Consider the following 22,692-nt stretch of genomic DNA (forward strand, 5'->3'; position numbering starts at 1 on the left):
TGCCCCCTAACTCCCAAACCAAAAGCACCTGGTGACCCTGTGATCTCTGTCTCGGAGGCTTTCTTGAAAGAGGGTGAATCCTCACAAGGCGGAAGGCCCTGATGGAGTACCTGGTACAGCTCTGAAAACTTGTGCCAACCAATTGGTGGGAGTATTCAAAGACATTTTTAACCTCTCACTGCTATGAGCAGAAGTTCCACCTTGCTTCAAAAAGCCAACAATTATAAGTGCCTAAGAAGAAAAATGTGAGCTGCCCTAATGACTGGCGCCCAGTAGCAATCACATCGACAGTGATGAAATGCTTTGAGGTTGGTCATGACTAGACTGAACTCCTGCCTCAGCAAAGACCTGGACTCACTACAATTTGCCTATTGCCACAGTAGGTCAATGCCAGACGCAGTATCAATGGCTCTTCACATTGCCTTAGACCACCTGGTCAACACTAACACCCATGTCAGGATACTGTTCATCGACTATAGCTTAGCATTTAGCACCATCATTTCCACAAACCGCAGAACCTGGGCCTCAATATTTTCCTCTGCAATTGGATCCTCGACTTCCTAACTGGAAGACCACAATCTGTACGGATTGGTGATAATATATCCCCTTCCCTGATGATCAACACCAGTAAGACTAAAGAGGTGATTGTGGACTTCAGGAAGGGTAAGATGAAGGAACACATACCAATACTCATTCAGGGATCAGAAGTGGAGAGAGTGAGCAGTTTCAAGTTCCTGGCTGTGAAGATCTCTGAGGACCTAACCTGGTCCCAACATATCGATGCGGTTATAAAGAAGACAAGACAGCAACTATACCTCATTAGGAGTTTGAAGAAAATGCAGTACGTCAACAAAAAACACTCAAATACTTCTATACATGTACTGTGGAGAGCATTCTGACAGGCTGCATCACTGTCTGGCATGGAGGGGGGGAGGGGGTGGCTACTGTACAGGATTGAAAGAAGCTGAAGATGGTCATAAAATAGTCAGCTCCATCTTGGGTACTAGCCTACAAAGTAACCAGGACATGTTCAAGGGGCAGTGTCTCAGAAAAACAGCGTCCATTATTAAGGAACCCTAAATCCCAGGGCATGCCCTTTTCTCATTTTTACCATCAAGTAGGAGATACAGTAGCCTGAAGACACACACTCAGCAATTCAGGAACAACTTCTTCCCCTCTGTCATCAGATTTCTGAATGGACATTGAACCCATGAACACTATCTCACTTTTTATTTACATATTATTTGTTTTTGCACGATTTTTAATTAATTTGATATACGTATACTGTAATGTATTTATTTTTCTTCTATATTATGTATTGCATTGAACTGCTGCTGCAAAGTTAACAAATTTTATGACACATGCTGGTGATAATAAACCTGGTTCTGACCTTTGTCACGATTGTTTGTAGAACTCATCTACTGAGAAAGTCTTTATTTGCATCTGCCCCATAACATAATACACAATTCAGAAGGTACAGAAGTGTGAAAACCAACACTCAATGTTTTGGCAACAGCTTCTACACTATCTGATCCATGAACATTACCTCGAACCAGTTCCTTATCTCTGTAACTTATAATAGCTTTTTGTACTTTGCAGTGAACTGCTGCTGCAAAACAACAAATTTCACAACAGATACCAGTGATAATAAACCAGATTCTGAATATCATAATAATTGGATCAATTAAAAACTAACTTTTTACCCATTTTAGGTATGTTACATTCTATTTCTGCTCAGTCACATCACTTTTAACTTGAAAGCTTATGAAAACAGAGCAGTATTTTATAAGATGATTCATTAGTGCATTTATTACATTGCTTTAGATTTACAAATAAGAAAATTTGCATGTACACTTTAAAACTATATTCAAATAATACAATTAAGGTTTTTCTCCACAGATACTGCACACATGAAACAATTAACATAGTCTTCAAATTGTGGCTATTTTCAAAGCCTAATTTGACAACCAAAAATCATTAGGGGCTGAAACTGCTGTTCAGATGGTGAACAAAATTAAACGCACTTCCTGTTCTGCTCCAAGAACAATTTTATGTACTATGTCAAATTTATTACAGTAGCTGTGTATACTTTGACAAAAATGAATGTCCACATTCTTCCATCAAAATTAACAGCAAAACTAATGGCACACATACCTAATGTACACTTCTTTTCAGCAACACCAGGGAAGAAGCATTTCAGCCACTATCTGGAGGTCACTGAATGATTACAGGATTACCAATACAAGCCCCTCTCCCCAAATCCCATAACTAAAATGTCATGATTTTGTGTTTATAGCTTCATTAATGACCATATATGCAATACCTTTGAAGAGGTACGAATGGATGAATTTACTGCCTTGCACACCATCTACAAACTAATCTTGTCAAAATGTTAACTGCATCATTACAGGCATAAGCACAAATTTAACTACATGATAACTTTGATGCCCAAGTTGGAAACTCAGATCCCACTCTATTAAGAAACATACAGGCTTTTAACAGCAGGTGATGAATTATTGGGTCTGAGTTTCAATTTCCTGGGACTGATGCAGGCACAATTTTATACAAGTATAGGAATCTTAATTGTATTAAAGCCACAGGTTATTGTGATTCTATCAGGGATTTTTTTTTAAGCAGAAGGAAAATTAAAATTTCACCAAGCAACTGGCACAATGTAGATTTCGAAGTGTGGTCCTGGCAGTGTCACTAGGGGATTGAAGCGATTTATTACAATAATGATCTCCAATCCTATAGTTGGATTAAAGGATATACATGGTTGAAACAATCGGATTACATCACTTCAGTCTCACTCAGATCAACATCTATCCTGTGATGAGCACTATGGCTTTTGCAAGGCCCTGCATGGAGAAGAGATACAGAAGATGCAGGCAAACTAAGAAAACACTGTGTCACATTTCTGGCAGGTGTTTATCAGTGAACAGCTGAGAATATTGTTTAAGACATAATGAGATCTTTGATCTGGTGATAGCTTTACTGTTTTTATGAAATAATGACTTTTAGATCAAGCTGGACATACCTGAATTCCCAATGTCAATCAATCTCTCTAAAATTCAATTTAAACTTCCAAACTAAAAAAGTAACAGTTATTTCCCTCCCCAAATTCAATATTTTCTATTTCTTGCTCAAATTGAGAAACAAGCTGGATTTCAACCATTCAATTTTACTATTCTTTCTCATAACTACCATTGCTAGTTATTTAGCATTCCTTTGACATGTTGGTTGCCTTCCTCCCTCAGGTCCCAGTTGCTAAGGTTTTCCTCTCTGAACTAATAAAGCACATTTCCATCAACTGGTTCTGCAAAAACTTAAAATCCAAGCTGTGCCACATAAATAGAATCAAAACCATTATCTAAGTGTGTATCACTCCTTTCCATCCAGGTTTTTGAAAAAACAATCTTTGACATATACAGATTTTGAATACTGGATAAAATATTCAATACAAAATATTCTATGCATATTTTCACCATATTAAGAAAAAGAATTAACACATAATGAGAAGGATGCTGTGCAATACCCTATATTCAAACTATAAATCTGACTGAATCTGCACATTAGGTGTTCAAAATAGCCAAATGCATATTGTTCCAACACATAAGTTATTAAATAATAAAGATTTGATTTTAAAGGGACAATATAACTGGAACTTCTACATAACAATGATGCTTCATGCAAATCATACAGCTTTTCATTAAAAAGGACAATTTGAAATAAGATTCATGACAAAGGCCATTGATCTTTTCTGTCCAGACAAGTGTAAAACAGGCAAAACCAAACCTTCCAGTACATTCCACTTGTTTAGCACTTAGTCCTTTTAAAGAAGAGTTATTTTAAAACATTTAACATTCTGCTGATAAATGTGAAGTGGTACATTACAGTCTTCATTTCAAAAACAAAGTTTTAGTCAGTTAAGAGCAACAACCTCCACTACTCTGTTGTTGGGGTTCATCATCAACTATCTGTACACCCCGCCGTGTGCTTGCAGATTGACCATTGCCATTTCCTTTTGCCCTTTCATCTGCTTGAGCTGTTTCTATCATTCCTAAATATGGAACAAAAAATAGAGATCATTTTAGTACAGCAACAGTGATACATGGATCAGGCTTCTAATTTTGACAGCTTGATTGACAGATGCAAATATAAAGGGGGATATGTGAAAGCAATTCATTATGATAATGCTACCTGGCCTACGATATCTTTACTAAGGGGAAAGACTAGGCTTTGATGAGTACCATGAACAGCATCACTTAAGACTTTTAAAATGAGAGATTTTGATGAAGAAAAATCAATAATCATAGGATTATCTTAAAGAGAATAACGTTAGCAAACTGGAGTAAAGAACAAGCTGCTGGATCACAATGGGTTTAGCCTGTGAAAGGCCTACTCACTGCTGCTGGAGGATCTCAATGGGTCTTGTCTGGACAAGGCCTTTTCAAGCTGCTGGAGGATCTCAATGGGTCTTGCCTGGATAAGGCCTGCTCACAGCTGAGTTCTTCCAGCTGATTTTTTTTTTTGCTTCAGATTCCAGTGTCCTCCTGTCTTGGAGTTAGAGATTTGCATATTTACCATTTCAAATGTTCCACTAAGGTGGTGGAACACTGGCTTCCAGAAGGGAAGTAGATGAACATGAAGTACAAATAAGGTGGAAGTCACAGTCTAAAAGCAAACTGAATTAAGACGCTTAAATTCTGAAATCACGCATCAGACACTGGAATGGATTGCAAACATTTAAAACTTATCACAACTTGCCAACAAGTTGTGACTTGCTGTTTAAAACTTGTTCTCCCTAAGCGTTCTGAGTCTAACTGACAAGCTGTTATCCAGTTGCAGAGCCGTGTCAAACAAATGGGTATATTCAGGGAAATGGGGGAAGGGGGAATATCATGGAAGAATAAAAATAAGACATGCCCATAAAATATCTGGCAGATTTTGTTTGAAATTCCGAAATATTGTCGAAAGATTCAAGAATTAAAGCAATTTTAAAGGTTACAATTTAAAACAAAATCATTAACACAAGACTCATAACTATTTTTCTCCATTCAAAGGAACAGACACTTTCCTCGCAGCAAACCTAACCCAACACATTTGGTGGATTAAATCCCAAACATCAATATTAAGGGGCAGTTGAGGGATGGCTGTAAAGAATGGCCAACGTTTGGTGATTTTGTACTTGAAACAGAAACATGGACTTGAATACGCTTACAGTACTTAGCAGCCCTATGGAGCTCCCTATTCTTCCCAACACATTGTAACTAATGAATTCAAATAATCTTCAACGCTTTTATGGGCAGGGAATGGTGATTCATAAAACAGCATTCCTTTCACTTAAAAAAATTCTTTTATGACATCTTAACACCAAAGCCAACTTAAATTACAAAGTGAAAAGCCATTGTGCTTCTTGGCAATAATACGCACAAAAACTAACATTTGAAAGAAAATTCACACGAGAAATGGAAATAACAACTCTTTAAGAGGCTTTTAACAACTATTAAATTGTATTAAATGACAAACATTTCACCTACTTTTACAAAGATCAAGAAATAGTTCTTCAATTCCTTTGTTCAGCTTTGCTGATGTATGAAAGTGTTTTGCTCCAACGGATTCTGCATACCTGTACAAATACAAGAGAGATGAAATCACCCAATGATTCTTGCAAACTAATTACTGAAAATATAATCAGTGTAATTATGAGAATAATAGAATGCCATGCACTTACACTTCTGCCTCTTCGACAGATACATGCCGATCCTTTTCAAGATCTAATTTATTACCTGTTTTAAAAATCATAAAAGCACAATCAGCATAGATAACAATACTTTATAAAAGACCTGAAATAAAACAGAACATAGCAGTACAGCACAGTACAGGCCCTTCGACCCACGATGTTGTGACAACTTTTTAACCTCCTCTAAGACAAATCTAACCCTTTGCACCCACATAGCCCTCCATTCATGTGCCTATCTAAGAGGCACTTAGGTGTCCCTACCGTATTTGCCTCTACCATCACTTCTGACAGTGCATTCCTTAAGAAAATGCTATAAATATTCAGCGTAGTAGCACTTGTTATGAGAGAAATAACGTTCCATTAGAGCTGTAGAAGACAGATCAAAACACTATTTCTGAGGTGTGGTCATGCTAAATCTTCAAAGCTTCCCCCTCTACAGATGCTGCTAAACTGCCAAGTATTTACAGCATTTTCTGTTTCATTGCAAACTTAACAAGTTATATGTTTTTTACAATCTACGCTAATATTTTCATATCGAATTGTCAAGCGAACAATAGTTTTTGTTAAACTGTAAATCATATTCTCTCTTTGGGGGGCTTTGCTATTGCTTGCTTGGTGGGTGGAGGGTGCTGATGCTTCCTGCTGAAATTAAATGGGGAGGGGGTTGATGCTTTGCTACTGCTAGTTTGTGGGAGGGGGTGAGGGGCTTTGGGTTCTAATGTTTTTCTGTCATTCACTCTTTAGGGTACTCTTCTGTTTTCGTGGATGTTTGCAAAGGGAAAAAAATTTAGGTTGTATATTGTCTACAGTCTTTGCTACTAAATGGAATCATTGAAACACTGAGTATTCTGGATTATTATAGCTAATGACCTTAAATCAATCCAGTCCTGTTAAACAAATAATATGCAGGATTTATGTCATTCCATAATTCTATCCATCTCCTCAATGGAAATAAAAAGCAAACAATACTGCTAACCAATCATCTTCAACATTGCATCTATCTCTCTCTCTCTCTCTCTCTCTCTCTCTCTCTCTATATATATATAATTAAGTAACTTTAAAGTAAACTTTGGATAATAATAGATATTTAGGAAGTTCAACAATATCAATTTTGATTAATTGTGCCAATTATAATTCTGGCTTCACAACAGCACAACAGAGAACAGTGATTAGCAGCTCCAATATAATGAACAAGGTATTTTAGACAATATAGCCATCCTATTTAAAACGGATTGATGTTCACATTTCTTCAACTTGTGCTGCGATGATTCTTTTAAACAAGAATTTCTAACAGATTCCTTCATTGCATTTTCTCTTGATTCAATTATTTCAAATGTTAAAGCATGGACAGAAAGGAAGGGATTTGTGCTGAACAGTCTTCACTCTTTAAGTGACACTTTTTAAACAGATGCTTTTTTTTTATTATTTTACCTTTTCCTATCAATCTTACTTCAGAACTTAAATAATTACTCTTTGCAACTAATCAGTATTTATTTTCTGAGATGAAATATGTATTTAATAAAGTCACATTTCTAAAACAAATTAGGAAATGGGATATTTACTCTAACTTCATTCAAATATGACAACATACAGGAGATGGAAAGTTAAAACTATTTAATGTTGATCCATGTGAATGTGTATTCTCTTTGGAAATTAACTACTGAAGATAGTCATTTAATTGACCTCATGATTTATTATGTAATCTGGAACTTATAATAGTAACAAAGAAATCAACTCTCATGCAATATCAAGCAAAAAAGTCTTTTGAGTAATTCAAAAATATTTTTAAAGCATCTGTCTCAAAGTAAACCTTCAAGGAGTTTGTAACTAATATTCTTATGCTGAATGACACAAAAATATAGCAGGGTTTTTAAAAGTGTCTTTAAAAAGTACATACAAAAATTTAGGTAAGGAATTTCAAAGCTTTGGGCTTCAAATGCAAATGCCAAGGCAATTAAAATCAGGATTGTGCAAGAACCCATAATCAAGAGTAGTGAAAATACCTTGGGGAAAGCTGTAGGCCTGGAGGATTTTACACAGGTAGGAAAAATTACACCACTGGATGTGTGTGTGTAGTAGGAGTGGTACACACTATCATGGAATTTTAAAATAAACTTGGGGATTTTTAAGAAGGACACACGGCTTAATCAGGAACCTCATGGTTAAGAGAGTACAGAAAGTTAATGTTCAGAGTCTTTTACAAAGGATTAAATATTTTAGTTTTTCCTTAATTTAAATACTTACATAATATGATCCTCAAATACTCCTTTGAGGTAAAGGATTAACTGAAAGATTAATGGCATATGGCAAATTTATAATTCCATTAAATATCCATTTTTATGGAAAATGATAAATACAGAAGGTATAAATTTGGCATAAATCAGAATAAGATCCAATCATCTCTGTATTTTTGGTTTGGGTATGGAGTGATTCAAGAACTAAATTCAAATCTTAACTGAGATTAATCTGTTTACTGTGCTATAAACATACAAACACTAATTAACCTTTGAAATAACCTGCTTTATCAGTGCAGTGCCAAGAGCATTTAAATTTGACGATTTACAGTAATAATTCAAGAATGCCTAATAAAATTATTTCAATGACAAGGATTTACTTCAAGAATACTGCAGACTTACCTACAATACATAAAGAAATGTCATTTCCTAACATTTTCCTTAATTCTTTCACCCAACTTTTCACCTGAGAATGAAGTATTAAATGTTGTATACATTAGTATATAGTTTAAATTGCTATTCAACATCTCAGCATGTATTTTTACATAACATTTCTACCCAAATCTTAATAAAAAATAAGGGTTTTATCAAAATTATCTCAGATTGAAAAAACTCTTGTTACTTTTAATTAGTATGCAAAGCAAACATTTATCATTGAGGTCTCCTCAGATCCTGGAAAGTGAAGTATGGTAGAGAGAAGATAATTCAAGAACCCTAAACCCTTAAACACATTACAGTAAAACTCAAATGGGTAAAACTTCAAAATTATTGTATTTCACTTCACAGTAATTCGTATAAATATAGGTCACTGTACAACTTTAAGCCAAGAGATCACCTTTTGAAATGAGTCTTCATCTGTGATATCATAGACTAATATGGCTCCATTGGAATCTCTATAATAAATCGGACCCAAGGCATGGAACCTCTCTTGGCCTGCAGTATCCTTGTTTCAAAAGAGAGTGTTTATACAGTAAATATTAATTCCAAAACAGAGCAATAAGTTTTAGTATACAAGTTAAAAATGTCATTAGTTACTCAAAAGGTGGACGTTAAAAAATAAATGCCTTAGTCATGTGAAGTATTTTTTATATTCCAACTTTCCTATGACAAGCCAGCCGGTGGTGTAGTGGCATCCACACCGGATTTCAAGGCAAATGGCCCCGAGTTTGAATCCGACTAGCTTCTTGCATGTTTTCCATCCGTGCCGGCTTGAGTGTCAAGCTAGCAACTTGGCCCCATAAAAAAACAGGCAAATGCTATGGAAAAGGCAAAAATGCTGCCTGGTGTGCCACAAGGTGTAAAAAGGAACAATAATACCTTCCAATGAGATCATCCATCAAGTCTATTTCAGCTCCCAGAGCACCATTCCTTACCCCACCTCCCCTCTCCTTTTTGTTCATACATTCCCAATAACAGCCCTCTCCAGCAATTCCACTACCACCCATCTGGACCAGGGCAATTTACAGTAATCAATTTACCTGACAACACCATGCCTTTCAGGTATGCCAATAAACTAGAGAACCGAGGAAAATTTCACACAGTCACTGGGAGAATGTGCAAACATCACAGACAGCATCAGAATCAAACCACGGCTGATGGAACAGTGAAACAGCCGCATTACTGATGACGGCAATGTGGCGTACTTAATGATTTTTTTTTAGGAGGCCTTTAATAGTGGTTGAAGTGATGCAAAGTTCTAACTGAGAGATTAAAACCAATCAACAGAACTATTGCCAATGGACAGTGGAGAAAGACATTCAATGAAACAAAATGTCAAAGGATATAGATGGTAAAGGTTGGGAAATCACCCAGGGAAACTTTATTCTCAATAAGTCTGAAGGTAGAGAAATGACTAAGTCTTGAAATATGATGCTGATGAACTTTAAAAAAATAATTCCATAATTCTGAACAAGTTCATGCAGAGAATATGACCTGGGGTAAGTGTAGACAGTACAATAGCTATTGGAAAAAATGTCACAACATAGATTTTTGAGAGAGCTCTTAGATCACTTTCTCAAGTCAAAGTCTAAGACTTTGTAAGCCAAAGGATCAAAAGAAATGCACTGTGTAAAGCTGAAATTTTCTTGGATAAGCAAAAATAAGAATGACAAAGATGAGGTCTCTAGAACCCCGGCAATAAATGTTTTAGGCAAGAAAAAGCAGGAGTCAGTTAAGGTTCCAAGGTTGCAGTCACATAATGGAATCATAAAAACTCATCATATTCTAAATAATGACCTAATTAAGTTTACTAAAACAGCTCAAAAATTGATATACAATCAGATGAAGAAAACAGTTAAGCAACACATTAGACTGTTGTTAGAAAACTGAGAATGTTCCTAAATGAACAATGCAACTTTTCCAGGGTTTAAGCTGTAATTGCAGCATCATAGAACACTTCTGATTTGCACTGAACATTAACAATCGGAACTTCATAAAATTTAAACATAACACCAGGGAGAAGATAAACAAAATTCATTACAGGCAGTTATGTTACTCTTCAGTGGAATTAATTCATGCTTCACATCTGATTAATCAATAACTAAATATACCTTAGTACAAAGCAAATACATTGTGCATCAAGTTTCAGATACCTGGTCAATGCATTTCAAGGGAATTTGGTTACAGACACTTTGTATGAAACTTGGCTACTTACCCAAATTGCAATATTTACTCTTTTGCCTCCAATATTCAGTTTTTTTGTTAAGAATGATGCCTAAGAATAAGAAGAAAGCTCATGAAATTACAAGTTAGAAATTTTACTGGTAGAGTAAAAGGATACAAGACATAGAAGCAGAGCTAGGCCATTTGACCCACTGAACCTGTTCCACAATCATGGCTGATTTATTATCCCTCTCAACCCATTTTCACCCCATATCCTTTCATACCATTACTATCTATCAATCTCCACTTTAAATAAACCTCCACAGCTGTCTGCAGCAATGCATTCCATAGATTGACCACCCTTTGTCTAGAGATGTGGAATTTCTATATTCTAGAGGGACTTCCCTCTTATCTGAAGTTGTTCTCTCTGGTCCTAGACTCCCCCACTATACGAATCATACTCTCCACATCCACTCCATCTCGGTCTTTCAATCCTCGATTGGTATCAAAGAGACAGCCCTCATTCTTCTAAACTCCCCTGAGTACAGACCCAAAACCATCAATTGCTCCTCATACATTAACCTTTTTGTTCCTGGAATCTTTCTTGTAAACCTTCTCTGGACCCTCTCCAATGACAGCACACCTTTTCTAACTTAAAAAAAATGGAGTATATCTGATGTTGTTGCCTTTAACAACAAACTTAATTAAATTGAATACGGGAAGTTTATCCATTGACATCAAAACAACTCGGCTCATGAGAGAAATAACAATTCACTTCAAGGCATTTTAACTGATCCAGTTGGGATGCTGACACTATCTGTTCAAGGGTCTGAATACATGTCAAAATATTTCCATCATTACAACTACTACATCCTCAGCTACTAAACCAGGGAATGCTAAGTGCATTATATGTATTGTGCATTTAGATTATTGTAGCCCAGCCTAAAATTTAAATTTTAATACTGGGATCAATTAGTTTTGTTCTGATCTTCAATGTACGATGTAAAATTCTGCATTATTAGCTGTGTAAACTGACTTCACAGGTACCCAGTACAGCCAAGCCTCATTTTTAAATTATTCCATGGCAGACCAATCACGAGCTTCTTGACAGACTTCTAAGATCAAAGTCAAAGTATACCTATTATCTAAATACATATGCATTACATAACCTTGAGATTCATCTTCTTACAGGCAGCTACAAAAGAAAGAAATCCAAAAGAACCTATTAAAACAAAAGACTAAACACCCAGCTTGCAGAGAGGAAAAAGGAAAAGAAATGTGCAAACAAGAAAAACAAGCAAATAACATTCAGAAATTTCTGCATTCTTCCAATTCTGAATGTACATTCATTCCGAATTTCCATCATTTTGTCATTGTCACCCATACCTTCTCATGCCTGGGAAAACTCCTCCTTGCCTACCCTTCTCAACTTGTCATTTAAGAATCCTTGATCATAATTTGATGAACTGACTGAACATCAGAATCAGTACTTCTGATCGGAATCCTATGAAATAATTTGGGGTATTGTACTACATAAAAAGCACAACAGAAATGAAAGTACACTTGTGATCATCCAATTTAGAGGTGGAGTCAAACTTCTTGGCTTCAGAAACAAGTAGTTAAGACAACAGTCATTTTCAAAAGACTCTTTGTACCTACTGAATGTAAATGTGCAATGATGCTAAATAATTACTCCATCCTTTTCTAAATGTTATTTTGGAGGACCTGTCATGGATCCAGCAAACAAATGCAATTATGAAGGAAGCATGACAGCACCTCTACTTCCTTAGGCGTTTGCAAAGATTCAGCATTACATCTAAAACTTTGATGAACTTGTGTAGATGTGTAGCGGAGAGTATATTGACTGAATGCATCAGACGCTGGTATGAAAACCAGGAGTCCCTTAAATGGAAAATCCTGCAGAAAGTAGCGGCTATGGCCCAGTCCATCACGGATAAAGCCCTCCCCGCCATTGAGCACATCTATGTGAAACACTGTCGCAGCAAAGCAACATCCATCAGCAGGGGCCCCCAGCACTCAGGTCATGCTCTCTTCTCATTGCTGCCATCAGGAAGGTGGTACAGGAACCTCAAGACTCAAATCATCATGTTCAAGAACGGTTATTACCCCTTAACCATCAGGCTCTTGAACCAAAAGAAATAACTTCACTTGCCCCATAATTGAAATGTTCCCAGGACCTATGAACTGACTTTCAAAGACTCTTCATTTCATGTTCTCGAAATTTATTGTTTATTTATTATTATTTCTTTACTTTTGTATTTGCACAGTTTCCTATCTCTTGCACTCTGGTTGAACACACACATTGGTGTGGTAATTCATTGATTTTGTTGTGGTTATTACTCTACGGATTTGAGTATGCCCGCAAAACAAAGTATCTCAGGGTTGTGTGTGGTTACACATACAGGTGGAAGAACCCTTTGTAATTGCCTGGTTTTCTGCATTAGTTACTCATAAAATGAGGTCTGATCTTCATTTGTCACAATAATAGACAAACACAATCTGCCTAAACAAATAACAAACAATTGTACTTTTTATGTTCTTAATGAACACATTGTTTAATCATTCAAAGTCCAGGTTTAAAAAAAGTATGTGAACCTCTGGGGTAATGCCTTCTACAAAAGCCATTTAGAGTCAGGTGTTCCAATCAATGAGATGAGATTAGAGGTGTGGGTTCTAGAGGTACCCTGCCCTATAAAAAAAGATAAAGTCAGGTTACTGACAGAGCCTGCTCTTCTCAAGAAAGATCTGTTTATGTGCACCCTGCCTCCATCAAAATATTTTTCAGAGGACCTTAGAATAAGATCTTCTAAGACCTTGGAGTCTTTTCAAGCTGGAAAAGACCTGAGTGTTCATCAGTGCACATTAAGAGAAATTGTCTACAATGGAGGAAATTCAGTGCTGTTGCTACTCTCCCTCAGAATACACTTCCTGCTGTTACGTCCGTAGCCCCCTCCTTTGTGAGAATCGCAAGATCACTGTTGGGTTGGGTCAAGGGGCCCAGGAAATGGGAAAAGAGACGTGCAGGCTGGCTCGTTTCCCCATCGATGTAAAGCTACGGGACATGGCCATTGTCTCTTGGAGACCAATTTGTGGATTGAGCTACTATACTACGTGAACGCCCTCAGGCAAAGTGGGCTGGTTGAGGGAGAGAGTGCATACCCCCAACCTAATTGACATCTACGACCCTGCGAGTCAGGACAAAAGACAGTCTGAAGGAACAGTCCCTCAGACGCACCAGAAGAAACGTTAAGCGACCACGTAACAGCAGGAAGTCATCTGAAGGAGGCCACGTGCATTCAATTCCGTGGCTGGAATTGGTGGCTGGAACCACGGAAAACAGCTTGTAGCTAACAACGGGGGAATCTGCTCCCCTGACTCCACGGATTGGCATCATAAAAGACCCAGGCAAGTTTAAACCGCATCGCTCTTAAACCCAACAACGCTGCAGCTTGAACGAACTGATAGTGACTGTTATCTTTCCATCGAACAATACATTATCCCCTAGACAACGATAGAGCTATTTCTTATTGGTTATTATTATACCCGCGCTTTAGATTTAGTATTGACAACGTATATTATCTGTATGTTTGCATTAATCTTATTTTTTGTGCCCTTTATCAATAAATACTTTTAAAAATAGTACCATCAGACTTCAACGGACCTCTCTATCTTTGCTGGTAAGTGATCCAGTTACGGGATTTCGTAACAAAATTGAGGTTCTCATCTCAGGATTTGACACCAAATTGGGAGGCCAGTGAATCGGGCTTGGAAGTCCAAAACTTGGATCTGGTTACGTGGGTAGCCAGACGGGAAACCAGCAAAGATGGATGTGGGTGAATTTATAGAAAACCCGACTCTGGAGGCGCTAAAGGCGGCCACCAAATCAGACTTAATAAGTTTGGCGAAGGAGTTAAACCTCGTAGGGGGTGAGGTTGTCAATGAAAAAGTGGGAGGTGCGAGGGGCAATAACTCAGTATTATATTGGGAAGTATGTGTTTACAGATGAGGTATTGGAAAATATCCCTGAAGAGGTACCAGCTAGTGGGACGGCTCAGTTAGAGTTGGAGAAATTAAAATTGGAACATGCACTTCAGTTAAAGCAGCTCGAGGCAGCCGAGAGAGAGAGAGGGAAAGGGCTGAGAGAGAGAGAGGGAAAGGGCCGAGAGAGACAGAGAGGGAGCATGCGCTCCAGCTGAAGGAGTTAGAGGAGAAACAAGAATATGAAATTCAGTTAAAACAGCTGGAAGCAGCTGAGAAAGAGAAACAGAGGAAACATGACTTGGAGATGGAGAAGTTACGGCAGGAGCCACGAGTTCCGGGGTCAGACCGAGAGGAACGGTTCAATGTTAGTCGAGAGTTGAGGTTAGTACCTCTGTTTGAGGAGACGGATGTTGATAGCTATTTCTTGCTTTTTGAAAAGGTGGCAGTGAATCAGAAGTGGCCCAGAGGTCAGTGGGTGGCGCTGTTACAGAGTGTGTTAAAGGGGAAGTCACAGCAGGCATATCGGTGTTGGCCATGGAGGAGGAGAGTTATGACAAAGTAAAGGCGGCCATTCTCCAGAGTTATGAGCTAGTACCTGAGGCGGATAGACAAAAGTTTAGAAATTTAAGGAAAGGGTGGAATCAGATGTATACCGAGTTTGCCTATGGGTGTGCTCTTGGACCAGTGGTGCACTGCAGAGAGAGTGGGAGAGAGAGGATTATGGGTGTCTCAGGGAGTTAATTCTGATTGAGGAATTTAAAGGTTGTGTTTCGGAGGATATCCGGACGTATTTGAATGAGAAGCCAAATAAGTCCATCTCTGAATTTGCTAGGTTCACAGATGAATATGCCCTAAGCCACAAGACAAAAGTTTTCCTCGAATAAAAGTTCCCAGAGAGACTATGGGAACAATCGAGGAAGTCCGCCGGCTGAGGCAGAGGCCCCGCCGGAAGCTAATGGTAAGGTTGAGGGGGAAAGGCCAGACGGCCAGAGATTTCCGGGCTTGACCTATTTTAATTGTGGTGGGAGGGGGGGCATATTGCATTTCGGTGCTTTGCTCCGAGGAAAGAGACAGGAAAAGGGACAACAGCAGTCCCTATCAGATGTGCCGTGGTAATCAGTAAATCGACAAGAGAGCCTCGGGTAGACAGAGTACGAGAAGGGTCTGAGACTTGTCTGTCACACTGAACCGTGTCTGTGAGGGAGGGCGACACACCAGTTCCCTTATGGATCTGGAGAGACAAGGGGGCTGAGCTGTCGTTGATCAGCAGTAAGGTACTAGAGTTTGGTCGCAAGACAAGAATGGTAGCTGTGAGGGGAATAAGTAAAGGGACAGAAATGGTGCCCTTACATAAGGTCATTATGGATTGTGAGCTGGTATCTGGACTAGTTGAAATAGGGGTGCGATCAGAATTCCTGACAACTGACGTGGACGTCCTTCTCGGTAACGATTTAGCAGGTGGTAAGGTTTGGTCAGCAATGCTGTCGACCCGCCGGCCAGTGAGTGCTGTGGCCCTGCCCCTAGATTCCAAAATCTATCCCGCATGCGCGGTCACTCGCAGCCTGCCGAGAGAGGCAGCTGAGAACAAGAGCAGTTTAAATCTGGCCAGTTTTGATTTGGCTGAGACGTTTCTACCGACCCTGTACCACGAGGGTTTAGAGGGTGGTAAAACGAAGAGTAGTAAAGTGAAAGAGGGTAAGGGAGCGGAGGTAGATCTTCCCTTAGCGAGGAGAAAGGTCCCAGAGGCAGAAAATAAAGATGAGGAACCGATAGAGCGGTTAAGAGGTCCAGAGTTGGACAGGGATGATCTGTCTGGTTTGGCAGAACTGTTTGAAGAAGTTTAAAATTATAAAGGTGTTCCCGATAATGAAATGAGGGCAGCCCTAGATGAAAAGGGTGCCCTTGCCTTGAAGAAGTCTGCTGGATTGGCAGATGAGGTTGTTTCAGCCCGCGGGGTTGAGTTTACTCCAGAAGGGAGTTGCCCAGAGAGTACCTGGGAGGATCGGGGGAACGTAGAATTTGAAAAGGGTACGGGTATTGAGAGCCTGGAAGAAGCCAATGTCCCGTTTGAGTGTGTCCAAGATGGGGATGCACATGGTACTGAACCTACTAATGGAGCTCAGAAAAAGTCTGAGGTATTTGATTCAGTGGAACGAGACAGCCATCCTTGTGGGTCAGATAGACTTGGTTCAGTGAAGAAAGGGTTAACCTTGGTAACAGTGGGAACTGAGAGTTCCCAGGTGTTTGTGCTCGAAGGTGTGTTGAAAGTTAATGCGGAGTTCAAAAATGGGGGGATAAATATTATTATTGAAGGAAACGAGAAATCTGTAGTTCCCAAATCGAATGAAGAAATTTTAAACCCTGCAGATCGATTACAGATTGAAGTGGAAGGAAAAGGGGCCCCATACAATATTGTTATTCCAGAGTGTGGTGTGAAACCGCAGAATTCGAAATGCTGTTTGAACAAAGAGGGATCGTTGGTATCGAGACCCAATAGCCTCAGGGGTCCTGAAGAGAAAACTAGCAACTTGAGTAAAATTAAGGAATTGGGTGGAAATTCAGGAAATGGGCTGAGTTTGGAACACATTGTTGATAAAATAACTCCTATGGAAGGAGCGGACGAAAGCCTATTTCGCCAGGGTGCACCAACTCCCCACGTGGGAAGTACCCGGAAAAGAGGCGATGGTTAATGGGGACACCATTTTTAAATAGCAAAGCCGGTTGTACGGGATTTCGACACAGCCTGTGAATAATAAAGACAACCCCCTTGAAGCCTGCCTGTTCAGTTTGAAAACGACCAAAAGATTTGTAGTTCCATAAACTTTTGTAGATGCACGGAAGCTAAGATCACACCTCCTTAGAGTTGTTGCTGAAGGAAAGAAATAAAAATAGGTGGTTATTAAATTGAAGTCTGATGTTACAAGACTTTAGTACGGTACACAATGTTAAGATATTGAAGAAAGTGACACTGTAATCGTTAACTGTTTAGATACTGAATTGAATGTATCACTGTATTACTCTGTAGAAAAAAAACTTTGGTGTTGTGTTAGATTCTAACATACTGTAAGACTCCGTATTAATTTGTTTTTTTCCGATGGTAAAAAAACGCACTGAAGAAAGGGGGTGTTACGTCCATAGCCCCCTCCTTTGTGAGAATCACAAGATCACTGTTGGGTTGGGTCAAGGGGCCCAGGAAATGGGAAAAGAGACGTGCAGGCTGGCTCGTTTACCCGGCGATGTAAAGCTATGGGACATGGCCATTGTCTCTTGGAGACCAATTTGTGGATTGAGCTACTATACTACGTGAACGCCCTCAGGCAAAGTGGGCTGGTTGAGGGAGAGAGTGCATACCCCCAACCTGATTGACATCTACGACCCTGCGAGTCAGGATAAAAGACAGTCTGTAGGAACAGTCCCTCAGACGCACCAGAAGAAACGTTAAGCGACCAAGAAACAGCAGGAAGTCATCTGAAGGAGGCCACGTGCATTCAATTCCGTGGCTGGAATTGGTGGCTGGAACCACAGAAAACAGCTTGTAGCTAACAACGGGGGAATCCGCTCCCCTGACTCCACGGATTGGCATCATAAAAGACCCAGGCAAGTTTAAACCGCATCGCTCTTAAACCCAACAACGCTGCAGCTTGAACGAACTGATAGTGACTGTTGTCTTTCCATCGGACAATACGTTATCCCCTAGACAACGATAGAGCTATTTCTTATTGGTTATTATTATACCCGTGCTTTAGATTTAGTATTGACAACATATATTATCTGTATGTTTGCATTAATCTTATTTTTTGTGCCCTTTATCAATAAATACTTTTAAAAATAGTACCATCAGACTTCAACAGACCTCTCTATCTTTGCTGGTAAGTGATCCAGTTAAGGGATTTCGTAACACTGCAAAGATCACACCTAGAGCACAATGTACAATGCCGAAGGAGGTGAAGAAGAACCCAAGGGTAACAGCAAAAGACCTGCAGAGATCTCTAGAACTTGCTAAAATGTCTGTTCATGTGTCCACTATAAGAAAAACACCGAACAACAATGGTGTTCATGGAAAGATACCATGGAGGAAACCACTGCTCTCCAAAAAAAAACATTGCTGCACATCTCAAGTTTGTAAAAGACCACCTGGATGTTCCACATCGCTTCTGGGACAATATTCTGTGGACAGATGAAACAAAAGTTGAACTTTTTGGCAGAAATTCACATGGCTAAGTTTGAAGGGAAAAGGGCACAGCACACCAACACCAAAACCTTATCCCAACTGTGAAGCACGGTGGAAGGAGCATCACGGTTCAGGGCTGCTTTGCTGCCTCAGGGCCTGGAAAGCTTGCTATCGTTGAGGGAACAATGAATTAAAAATTGCATCAAGCCATTTTACAGGAGAAAGTCAGGGTAACGGTTTGTCACCTGAAACTTAATAGAAATTGGATGATGCAACAAAACAATGACCTAAAACACAGGAGTAAATTAACAACGGAAGCGTTTAAAATGAAGAATGTGTGTGTTTTGGAATGGCCAAGTTAAGAGTTCAGACCTTAACCCAATTGAGATGCTGTGGCATAACCTCAAGAGAGCTGTTCAAGCAAGGTATTCCAGAAATAGTGATGAACTGAAACAGTTTTATGTGGAGGATGGTCTAAAATTTCTCCTCGCCATTGTGCACGTCTGATCAGCAGCTTGAGGAAATGTTTTGTTGGAGGTTAGTTGCTGTTAAAGGAGGTTCTACTGGTTATTAAATACGAGGGTTCACGTACATTTTCCAGCCTGGACCATGGATAATTAAACAATGAGTTCAATAAAGACATGAAAAGAACAATTGTCCGTGTGTTATTAGTTTAGGCAGCTTATATTATTATATTATTGTGGCTTGGATGAAGATCAGACCACACTTTATATGTAATGCAGAAAACCAAGTAAAAGCAAAAGGTTCACAAACTTCTTGCAACTGTATGTACTTCGAAAAATAAATTGACTTTGAAACTTTAAAAAACGATAAGCAAACATTAACTGGTTGCATACAAATGTGGCATTTATATCAACTTAATTTCTGTACATTTACTTGTTCTATACAAAACTATTAAGGTGCGGTATTTTAAAAGGTTATAATCTACACCTGCAGAACCGAAATTAATTTGCCAGCGAGTCATTGTACAAAGCTATCACCAAAAGAGAACAGAAACTTTTAGCCTTAGCATCACAATTGAATAACTGCCACAGATGGTCCTAAGCCCAGCTGCAATGGAATTGGGCACGGAGCTCGCAACTCCATCCCATAAAACCCAGGTGCTACAGAAACGCCAAAAGTTCCAAACACCTCATCCCTGGGAGAGGAAGGATACTGAATGGGCCACACCTGGGGGCAACCTGAAAGCCTGGCTCAGGACAGAGGACTCTGTCAAGCTGCTGTTGATGGCTAAAGTAAGTATCACAATTGAATGATTAACCAAATATTGGCCGCTGAAATATGCTATTCATATCAATTTACAAGGAAACATTGTAACACTGCAGTTAAACTATTGGATCAGCATTCACCTGGACTGTTGCTCCTCAAGACAAAGTTAGAATCCTACTGTAGCAACTGGGAATTCAAATACAAGTAATTAAAATTCATCACATTGTGTTAATAACAATGACTCCAAAATGAATGATTATAAAAACTAACCTGTTTCATTAAGAAATTCCACCATCCTTGTACACCATAGCCTATTATACATTCCTATTCCTTGCATATGGTTGTTTCTTAATCAAAATCATATGAAACTACAGATGCTGGAAATCCAAAATAAAAGCAGAAAATGTTGGAAACACGCAGAAGGTTAAGCAGCAACCAAGGAAAGAGAATGCTTCAGGTCAAAGATCTGATGTCAGATCTATGCTGGAAAATAAAACATCTGTTTCTCTTTCTACAATGCTGATATAGCCGATTGTTCGCCATTTCTACAATAGTCTATCCATTCATTTGACTATTTGGGATGAAGAACAAATACGAAGCTAGAAGTGACATTTAAGACATTAATATTTTAATTTTATTCAATATCAGCAGTGTCTTAAGTGAACTTGACTGATGTAACTCAGTTTTACTACCGTAAGAGTGTGGAATAAGCTGCCAGCACAAGTGGTGCATGCAAGCTCGATTTTATCATTTAAAATAGGTTTGGATAGGTACATGGAAGGCCATGGTCCCAGTGCAGGTTGATGGGAGTAGGCAATTTAAATGATTTCAGCATGGACGAGATGGGCCAAAGGGCCTGTTTCTGTGATGTACATCTCGATGACTAACTTTTACAACACACAAAATTTTGGAGCAATTTAGCATCTTTGAAGGGAAGTAAACAATGACATTTTGGGCTAAGACCCTTTATCAGAACTTTCTAACTTTCATCCAATTTCAGAATGGATATTCAGCACATGAACACTACCTCACTACTTATTTCCTATCATTTTTGCATTACTTATTTAATTTATAAAACTATATATTTTATTGTAATCCAGTTTTCTTTTTCTCTTTTTGTAGTGCTACCACAAAAGTTGACAAATTTCACGACATATGCTCGTGATATTAAACCTGATTCTGATGCACAGGCAGTTATTCTAACTTGCATCTGTTTTGAAACAATCAATGTTTGCAGATGGTTGTTTCAAAATAATGATTTGCAATATTAAGTGTGCAAACGTGTAAACAATAACCAGTATTTTGGAAGTACAACAATGGGTTCATTTGTACAACCTAGTAAAGTTTCCACCTCAATATTTTAATATTATTCATATATTTTAAGTTACTGTGTTAAACAATTCACAGACACGAGTACACGATTACAAAATCACACAACCCAAAGTCATGTGAAATACACTTCATCACCTAAAATGATGCAAGTTATCTTAACTGTTTTCAAGCGGCGATTAACACCAATGACAAGAGACATTTGGAAATGAAATGTAAACCTGCCCTGCGGAACTTGTCGCCTCACCCTCATTTACTAAGGATTAAATATGGAAGCCTCCGTTTGAGTGATTTACTGAATTTTAAGCCTCGCTGGAAGGTTAATGTACAATGAAACAACGAATCATAAATTCAGCTACAATAAACGTTAAATTATTCGTAATTGATACAGGATTGAACAATTTGGGGGGGGGGCGGCAAATATATAGGACCAAAATATATTACGACGTCTATCCCAAAGTCCAGTTTGCCAACATATCATTTGGGATCAACATGCTTCTTGGGAGGATTCTTCCTCACAAAACATCAACCGTAATCCAAGTCGGCGGTTATCGTTTCCTGGCTCTGGTATTTCTCAGTATTGATAGATTGTAATGGCGAATACACAACTAACATACTTATCACATTTAAATCTATCTCAGACTGTAGGGTAGCAGAGGATCATTTTCCTGGGCGACATTTAGCAAAAGGCCTTCGACTGGCAGGCGCCTTAATCGTCAGTTCCCCTTTAGGCAGGCAGTGATCCAAAGCTGGTAAGGGGGTTGGGATGGAAAGGAACTATACACCAAAGGACGAACCTGAAGCGTAGTGATGTGCTTGTCGTTGAATTTGTTCTCACAGTATCTCAGAACCAGGGATGTCTTCCCCACGCAGCCTTCCCCGAGCAGGACAACTTTAAAAGAGTAGGTTTTACCGCCACTCGCCATTATCGGGAGGAAAGTGAATCCAAGCAAGCCTCGGATACAATCACATGGGACCAGGGCGGGATGTGGCGGTGAGGGAGGGGGAGGGAAAGCGCAGACCAAGTGGGGGGAAAGCCGCCGGCTCACCCAGTCGAACCAAACAGTAAACAAGCCGCCCTCCTTCTCTAATGGCGTCTCCTTCCTCCTGCGTCAGTCCTGTGGCGTACGTCAATTGATTGACAGGCAGGAGGCGGGGTCTCTCAGGGGCCACGCCTCCCTCCTGCGTCAGTCCTGTGGCGTACGTCAATTGATGGACAGGCAGGAGGCGGAGTCTCCCCGGGGTCACTGAATGGAGGTGCGGAATGTGCAGCATTTTAGTCTTGCACCTGATACGTTACAAACAAGCTACAAATTCATGTGCAGTTTTCAGACTTAGAACTTCCGCCGGTAAAAAGTAAAAATTAGGTTGATTTTGACTGT

At 39.2% G+C, this 22,692-nt stretch overlaps 1 protein-coding gene across 1 annotated transcript; it reads right to left on the reverse strand.

Annotated features, from left to right (window-relative positions):
• Positions 1–1,783: 1,783 nt before the first annotated feature.
• rab21 (RAB21, member RAS oncogene family) lies at positions 1,784–22,444 on the reverse strand. Its single transcript, XM_059978441.1, has 7 exons — positions 22,108–22,444; positions 10,631–10,690; positions 8,813–8,920; positions 8,380–8,443; positions 5,735–5,789; positions 5,541–5,629; positions 1,784–4,060 (listed from the first exon to the last, which is right to left on the reverse strand). Exons 1-7 carry the CDS (start codon positions 22,234–22,236, stop codon positions 3,927–3,929), a joined length of 639 nt encoding a protein of 212 aa, XP_059834424.1. The 5' UTR covers positions 22,237–22,444; the 3' UTR covers positions 1,784–3,926.
• Between the last annotated feature and the right edge of the window lie 248 nt (positions 22,445–22,692).

This window comes from Hypanus sabinus, chromosome 8, assembly GCF_030144855.1.
Source record: "Hypanus sabinus isolate sHypSab1 chromosome 8, sHypSab1.hap1, whole genome shotgun sequence".
Classification (NCBI taxonomy): Eukaryota; Metazoa; Chordata; class Chondrichthyes; order Myliobatiformes; family Dasyatidae; genus Hypanus; species Hypanus sabinus.

Bases quoted from the DNA above. Each gene is read 5' to 3' on its own strand.
- rab21 (XM_059978441.1), bottom strand. From the start codon at position 22,236: ATGGCGAGTGGCGGTAAAACCTACTCTTTTAAAGTTGTCCTGCTCGGG. The intron at 5,790-8,379 runs GTAAGTCTGCAG...TTTTTAAAACAG, and splicing joins CATTTCTTTATGTATTGTAG to GTAATAAATTAGATCTTGAA. The intron at 5,630-5,734 runs GTAAGTGCATGG...GTATTTGTACAG, and splicing joins TCTGTCGAAGAGGCAGAAGT to GTATGCAGAATCCGTTGGAG.